The 8,142-nt window shown below is 39.1% G+C and overlaps 1 protein-coding gene across 1 annotated transcript; it reads right to left on the bottom strand.

Annotated features, from left to right (window-relative positions):
• Nucleotides 1-1,145: 1,145 nt before the first annotated feature.
• On the bottom strand, nt 1,146-5,605 carry LOC124199650. The gene is made up of 6 exons (XM_046595565.1): nt 5,585-5,605; nt 4,588-5,526; nt 3,118-4,513; nt 1,617-1,788; nt 1,499-1,550; nt 1,146-1,337 (listed from the first exon to the last, which is right to left on the bottom strand). The coding sequence occupies exons 1-6, from the start codon at nt 5,603-5,605 to the stop codon at nt 1,146-1,148; spliced, it is 2,772 nt and encodes a 923-aa protein (XP_046451521.1).
• Between the last annotated feature and the right edge of the window lie 2,537 nt (nt 5,606-8,142).

Below are 8,142 nucleotides of genomic sequence, written 5' to 3'. Positions count from 1 at the left end.
ACATTTGTTGTCAATGCACATAAACTCTGCGTTGTTCTTGTCATTAATATTAATGACTCAGCAAACATCTAATTAAAGTCATAATAAATAGAAACAATTTTCAATAAATAAACAAATAAATATTCTTACAATTTCAGGTTCATGGGTGTGCTTCGCTGCTCCACTTGTATGATACCCTGTTCTGTCTCGTGTCAAATAAATTCGACAATTGTGTGAATTATAGCGGCAACACTTGAACCTTTTGAAATTTATCGATTCCGTAAGTTATTTGTTGTACATACTGATCGATAGAAAAATGGGATTTTCTTTAATCTTTACTAACCTCTCGGTGCCATTTGGCTGAGTTCCATTACGGTGCCAAATAAACGATCCTACCAAATCCATCAATACTCCCTGTTCGTCATTCCCATTTCGTCGAATGCCTTGCTGCACTACGTAGCGATCGTGATCCATAACAATAAAGATAAGGTATGGACCCAGATTCGAAAACTATGTGATGCGATTAAGCTATTAAACTATTAACTATTAACGATTAAACTTAGATACAAAGTATAAAGGCTACGGAAAGAAAAAAAAGGTACCTCCTTCGCGTGTTAAAAAAATGTCAGCTACTGCTTTGAAGGGGCCAAAAATGGTAAAATGTAACGATGATGAAAGATGTCATGTCGACGTCTGATTTCTCAGTTTTTGGTTAACGTTGTAGTAATGCAACTTCAAGTGAACGTGGATGACGCCTCACATTTTTTTAAACAATTAGAAGCTTTAACATTCTGTATATTCCAGGTGAAAGAAATGGGGTGGGAGGTTAGGAATAATCAACGAATGAATTATTACAGAAAGTACACGAAGGAAAATGTTAACATAGTTGTATCAGTTGAGTGCCAGATTTCTTAATACACGATCACAGTTCAACAATTACTTTTAGTGACTATTTGAAGAAAAGGAGAAAAATCGTACAATGGTTCAAGGAGTTTCAAAAGATTTTGTTAGTTAGGGGTACTAAAAACATTTCATTTTGAAACCATGTTGGTTTGATTGTATGTGATATGGTCCTTTTCTTGCAAAGATGCAGCGGCCATTAGAAGTTGAATAGGTGGGAGAAACAAATGATTCATTAAAATATCTCAATTTACTGACATAGTAAATTAATAATCATTGGCATCGAAGGCTGCACCCTCGTAACCCCACGCCCCAGCTACGCATACAGCTTTATGCATGTCCATGATCATAGGATCAATTGACTCGTCACAGACGTTACATTTAACAGTGAGTGGCGTTGGCAGAAAATAATCAAAATGATTATTGAACGGAACCAAAAAGATGTTCTTGCCGACATCCTAATAAATTTTTTTACCAAGTAGTGCACTTATAATTTACTTAAAAGAACATTTACATTAATCATACCTTAAATTCTTCTGAATTCGGACAAGAATTAGAAATAAGATGAATAGCCTTTGATTGAGTCCCCCCCCCCAATTCCTGATTTGAGGGTGCATACCGACAAGTATGCGTTCTCTACTCTAAAATTTTTTTCAAGGGGATTAAACATCCTACAGGTCGAAAAAGAAAAATTATGATAAATTATATTCCAATTATTGTCTTGTATTGTTTCTTACTTGATTAGAAACTTATAAATGTCTTCCCCATTTCCATCTGGAATATGAATATCAGTTTTCTTTCCCAGGTGGATCAGCGCCAACGGACCATATTCATTTGGCTGTGGCTTCTTCAAAAAATCAGGAACACCGCAAACAGTGATGGCGCACAATTTCCCAAGGCAAAGCATAGCTAAAAAAATTATAGTTGACAGTTAGTGAACAACAACAAAATAAAAAATTAAACATCTATCCTCACATTTTTTTTTAAATCCGGAATTCAAGTTCGGCCTTCGGAGAACTAAATGGGGAAGAGTCTTTAGTGGGTTCCAATTTCAAAGGCACATTTGTTTTTGCCTTCTTTGGTGGCGCTTTCTCATGATCACTGTCATCGCTGCTGCTGCTGGGCACATCAACAGCAGCACAGTTCGTGAAACCAGCACTTCTAGACTGCCTGGAATTCTTGAATATCTTGGCTGCCTCATTTTCCTTGTCTTTTTGGCAGGCATCCTCAATCTGGTTTTGTTGGTCAATAACCGCATTTCTTTGTTGTAAAAAGTCTGCTCGTTCTTGCCGAGCTACACGCAGTTGTCTTGTGTTGAAACGAGATCTGAATGTAGTTCTTGGAATCCAGTTGTTAAATCAAGGCAGTTTAAGTCACTTTCCAAAGACTCGTCAACAGACTTTCCGGGTTCAATTCTTGTCAGTTTTCTGCAAACACCACATGAAATATTTGCCCGACTTTGAATAAACATTTTCTGTGTGAATGGGAAAAAGAAAAGTGTTAGAATAAGAAAATTTATAAAAAAATAGCATTGAAAATAATACATACATTACAGCATTTCAGACAATGTAAATGTGAACAGCTCAATCGTTTTGGTATAACAGTGTCCACTTTGAATTGCGATTTGCAAACAGGGCACAGCGTGCTTATAAGTGCATTTTCTCTGCGGATCTCTTTATCTCTTTTCAAATCTTCGTAGTCCATTTTTATGAGAAACTAAACAGTAGAGATCTTTAGATTGTAATAATTTGAGGCAGGAGTGGGTGAATATCTTACGCGATGATTATGGTTGTTGAAGAAATCTTAAATAAACCACATGTGAAAATGTTAACTTTACAGCAGTCGAATGCCTTCCTTAAACTGTCTTGCCACGACATCTTTCGTCAGAAAAAATTCTGTATATGACATTGAAAATTCTGCTTGTTTACTTAAAGGTTGAAAGAAAAAATTATTTTAAAAAATTTTATTTGTATTATATTAAAAATTTTGTATATTTTTTAAGAAATTTGGTATAATAATAATAATAATGTATTGAATTTAATATAGCGCCCTTTACAAAAATTGTTCAAAGGCGCTGTGGGCTCAAGACTAGATACAGAAGAGTTCAATTTGAAAATGCAGTACTGAACAAGTGGGTTTTTAAAAGTAACCGAAATTGTCCAAGGGACTGAGCAGAGCGGATAGAGAGAGGGAGGGAATTCCATAGTCGAGGAGCAAACACCGAGAACGCACGGTTACCATATGATTTTAAGCGAGAAGCTGGAACATACAGTTGGTAGAGGGAGGCAGACCTAAGAGCACGAGGCGGGCAATATGGAATTATCAGTTCAGCCAGATAAGAAGGAGCAGAACCATGTAAACAACGATGAACCAGAACTGCGATCTTGAAATCGATGCGCTGACGAATCGGCAGCCAGTGAAGAGAGCGTAAGTGGGGGGTGATGCTCTCGAACTTCCTTGCCCCGGTGATCAGTCGCGCAGCAGAGTTCTGTACACGGCGTAGCCCGTCAAGACGAACGTCAGGAAGACCAGCAAGCAGGGAGTTGCCATAGTCAAGCTGAGAGATGACGAAAGCATGGACGAGCTGCTTGACTGCTAGGCGTGGCAAGAATTTCCTAATTCGAGCGATTCTGCGGAGATGGAAGTACGCCTTCTTACATGATGAACGAATGTGTGGGGCCATCGTAAGATGAGGATCAAAGATAACTCCCAGGTCACGAACACCATCGGAGATTGGGACGAGGGCGCCGCCAACGTCAAGTGAGGTGCCCTCAGGTGGATGTTTGGAGCTTGCCGAGGAAAGAAGAATAACATCCGTCTTCTCCTCGTTTAGTTTAAGAAAATTTTGCGATAGCCAACACTTAATCTCAGAAATGGCAGCAGATAGCGTTGAGTAGACCGCGTTTTGTTCATTTGCTCGAAATGACTGGTAGAGCTGGGCATCATCAGCATAGTAGTGATCAGACAGGTTGAAACTATTTGCGATCTCGTGTAAATGACTGATGTACAGTGTGAAGAGAACCGGTCCAAGAACGGATCCCTGTGGTACACCGTATGGAAGAGGGACAGGTGAAGAACACACACCTTTAATGCAAACAGACTGCAACCTGCCTGAAAGGTACGATTCAAACCAACACAGCGGAACACCAGTTACTCCAAATTGAGTGGAGAGGCGATTCAAGAGGATCTCGTGATCAATGAGGTCGAAGGCGGCACTTTGGTCGAGAAGCACCAAGATGACGGAATCGCCATGATCAATAGATGAAAGAATGTCGTTGAGAACCTTGAGAAGGGCAGTCTCGGTCGAGTGAAAGGAGCGATAGGCAGACTGCACTGGCACATAGAGAGACTGAGTATCCAGGTGTTCAATGAGCTGCTTGGCCACCACACGCTCGAGAAGCTTCGAAATAAACGAAGGGGCAGAAACTGGGCGATAATTGCCCAGAACATCAGGATCAAGCCCAAGTTTCTTCAGCAGAGGAGAGATGAAAGCCAGTTTCATCTCAGCAGGGAAGATGCCCAGCTCAAGGGAACGATTGATTAGGGCAGCAATTGGAGGAGCAAGCAAATCAGCCGCGGCCTTGACGAGAAATGACGGCACGGGGTCACGCAATGAAGATTTACATGGGCACGACTTGATGAGAACCAGGATCTCACAGGCTTAAACACCGAGAAAGAGTTGCCCCGATAAGGTGCAAAGTCACGTACCACATTGCAGGCCAAAACTTCCAGCGCGACGCGAATGTTGTTCACCTTTTCGGTGAAGAACGCGCTGAAACGTTCCGCCAGTTCTGGAAGTGAGTCATGGTTGGGCAGGGCCAACTGGGGCTTCTTGATCAGAAAAGAATCAACGACTTTGAAGAGGGACTTCTTCTCTAGATTTTCATTGATTCTAGAGACCAAAAAGGTAGATTTAGCCTCATGAATCAACTTGTTTCGCGACAGACAGGCATCGTTGAACATTTCATAGTGCACGTGGAGACCTGTCCTACGCCATAGTCTCTCCAAGCGTTTCAGTCTCCTCCTAGCAGCCAAAATCTCCTCCGAGCACCAAGGATTATCAGGACGAACGGCGAAAGATCTGTAGACCATCGGGGCGTGTGCATCAAGGACAGTAGCAAGACCAGTATTATACTGCAGAAGTAAGCCCTCAAGATCGTCAGATGGTGCTTGAAACAGTGGAAGATCGAGAATGTCAGCGGTGAAGCTATCCATGTCAATCGACTTCAGCTTCCTGAATGACACAGGTTTAAACGGGCGACATGGTCGGTGGGCTCTCACCACCCAATGGACCACAGAGTGGTCACTCAGCGGGTCAGACGTGTAGCAGTCTGCAACAGAATCATCTGACGAAAGAGAGAGCACCAGGTCAAGAGTGTGGCCGCTGGCGTGAGTAGAGCCGGAAACGTGCTGAAGCAGGTCGAACGACTCGATAAGGCACAAGAATTTAGCAGCCGCAGGATTTAATGGATCATCAACGTGAATATTGAAGTCACCCACGATCAGGATACGCCCTGGGTAGGTGGACAGGATTTCAAGAAGGGTGGAGAATTCTTCAATAAATAATCCAGAGTTGGAGGCAGGAGGGCGGTATACAACCACAATCGTAATAAGAGACGAGTTAACAGTAAGAGCTACTGCCAGGTACTCGAAGGTATATTATATTAAAAATTCGGTATATTATATTAAAAATTCGGTACATTACATTAAAAATGTTGTATATCATACTAAAAAATTTGTTATATTACATTAAAAATTCTTCATATTATATAAAAAATTTGTCATATTATATAAAAAAATTTGGTTTGTTATATTAAAAAAGTTGGTACATTATATAAAAAATTCTGTTTATTATATCAAAACTTTTAAACTTTATCAACAAATGATATATTCTATTGAAAAATAGACAAGTTAATCACGAAACAAGATTGGCACAAACTGCCTAAATAATGATAAAAAATATAATCTTTATAATAATGCGATAAATGAAAAGTAATAACAGTAGAGGTACTTATGTTCGTGCTAACTTTTCAAATTAAAAGTACTTGTGACGAAAGGCACTTATGGTCTAAAATGAAAAGTATTTATGCCGGAAGGTACTTTTGTCATAAAGTACATATGACGAAAGGTACTTATGACTAAATGTACTCGTGGCAATTTATTTTTTTAAGGTACTTGTGACGAAGGTTCTTAAAAAAATAGGTACTAGTGACATGTACTCCCAAAGTGCATTTCCAGTTAAACAACTGAGGTGAACGGGACTTCTGCATCCCACACAAGAAACAAATTTCACGGTTCTTTTGCCAAGATTTGTTTTATTGGATTGATTTGCAAATCATGGATTAATAAATAAAAGTCCATCCTTACATTTTTTTATTCCACAGATGACGAAGAAGATCCTCTAATTGTTCTTTAATCATGTTAAATTTGAATCTTAACTGCTTGAAGTTAACACTGCCCTAGAAAACGAAATAAATTGAAATTGAGAAATCATGGCATTCATTATTTTATCATCGCAAAATTAACAAATCATTTTGCAATGTCATTAAAAAGTCAAAAACTAAAGTAATGAATACAAGTAAACTTCTTTTTTCTTGCAATCCAAGTTTGAAGTTTCAATTTTTTTTTTTAATTTACTACATCTGGTTTCAGAAAGTGGAGATCCTCCAGACCAAATTTAACGTCGACAAGACCTCGACATGATTCTGACAGAGGTCAATTTTAACACGACAGCTTCAAAATTACTCCGACAAAACTCGATTTTCCCCCGACTTAGAGGAAAGGAAAATAGAATTAGAGAATGGAAAAGCGCAAAATAAATCTAAAAGGGGGGAAATGTGTGCTTTTTACTGTATATGGGGTGTGTCACTTATTGTTGCCACTTTGTCAATGTCAATCATCTTTCGTGTCATTCACCCACTAGGACCTGTCGTCATTGTGTCTGAATCTGAAACTGCTGCTGATTTATAAATGGTTAATATTCCAGCTGGATTTACGAAGGTCAGGAAACTTCCATGAGATCAAGATGGAGCTACTCAATACGTGACACCAGACGACATGATTTATCTCAAACATGCAAGTACAGTTTTCATTAACTGTGTACTCTATATACCTTAATAATTTAACTATTCCTTAGGAATCATGTTTGTTACCTCCATTGTCGTTTGAAATAGTCCCAAGAATGTCCAAATCGAATGACGATGAGAAACGAAGTATGCATAATTAATTATTACCCTCATAACCATGGTCAAGAAACTGCTGTTGAACGTGGCAATTTGAGTGAAATTTTTTGAGAATTTCATCGCACAAGGTAAAAAAAAGTATTTTGGTATGATTTGTACTTTTTTAAAACATGCTTTAAATTGTCACAGTTAAGCTGACGTGCCAGCTTCGTTCAATAACGCCATAAAAAAAAAATTAAAAATTCAAGGAGAAAAAATGGACCCTCTTGGCCGAAAACGGTACTCAATATTGAAAATATTTTTACCAGATTCGCCGAATATGGGCAAGAAAGATTTTTAACGAAGATTTTATAATATTTGTTAAAGCAATTTTTTTAAATTTATGTAGAAAAACACACAAAGAGAAACGATTCTTTAGTAAAATCGTTGATAAAGTGGTGGGTGGGGTTGTAATGTACGGCGTCATATTTCTTTCCTTATTTTCTTTCCTCTTGATTTTGACTCTTTTGGGTAATTCCACCACTATAGCGTCAGACGAAACTTTTTGATCTGCCCCTGAGTTGTTCAACCAAGCGTATAAAATTCACGTTAATTGTACCCAGTATGAAGCTGATCTTGCAACTCAACCTCAACCTATTCAAGAAGGAGTTTCGGCTTTTTTCACATACTACTGGGACTATGACTTGATAGTATGATTGACTTGATGTATTTATTTCTTAAGTCATACCAGAAACCTTTTCTGTTTATCGCAATTCAAAGCGTACCAACAATTCCATTGAATTTTTGAATCGTTTTTTAACCGAAAGGTCATAGTGGCTCACACTAACTATTGAAGTTGGAGGCACCGATTTCCCAGGGCTTCTGCCCACTTGGGTGGAACCACCAGTAAGGCCCAATCCTCCACCGGTCAGAAGAAGAGAAGAAGCAGAACCGTTGGCCAGGCAGCTAGTTCCAGAACACCTATAATTTCGAACTCCACTGGATTACTTGTTGCCAGTTGCTCTACAGTATTATTCGCTGGAACAACAACAAAAAGACGTAGCTCGCCCACGGGGTGAACCATTGTACTACCCACGTCGAA

This window comes from Daphnia pulex, chromosome 8 (genome assembly GCF_021134715.1).
Source record: "Daphnia pulex isolate KAP4 chromosome 8, ASM2113471v1".
Classification (NCBI taxonomy): Eukaryota; Metazoa; Arthropoda; class Branchiopoda; order Diplostraca; family Daphniidae; genus Daphnia; species Daphnia pulex.
Note: the sequence above shows the minus strand (reverse complement) of the source record. Positions and strands in the feature narration are given on the sequence as shown.

Bases quoted from the DNA above. Each gene is read 5' to 3' on its own strand.
- LOC124199650 (XM_046595565.1), bottom strand. From the start codon at position 5,605: ATGATATACAACATTTTTAAT. The intron at 4,514-4,587 runs GTACGTGACTTT...GTTCTCATCAAG, and splicing joins AAGTTTTGGCCTGCAATGTG to TCGTGCCCATGTAAATCTTC. The intron at 1,551-1,616 runs GTAAGAAACAAT...TTCGACCTGTAG, and splicing joins ATTTATAAGTTTCTAATCAA to GATGTTTAATCCCCTTGAAA.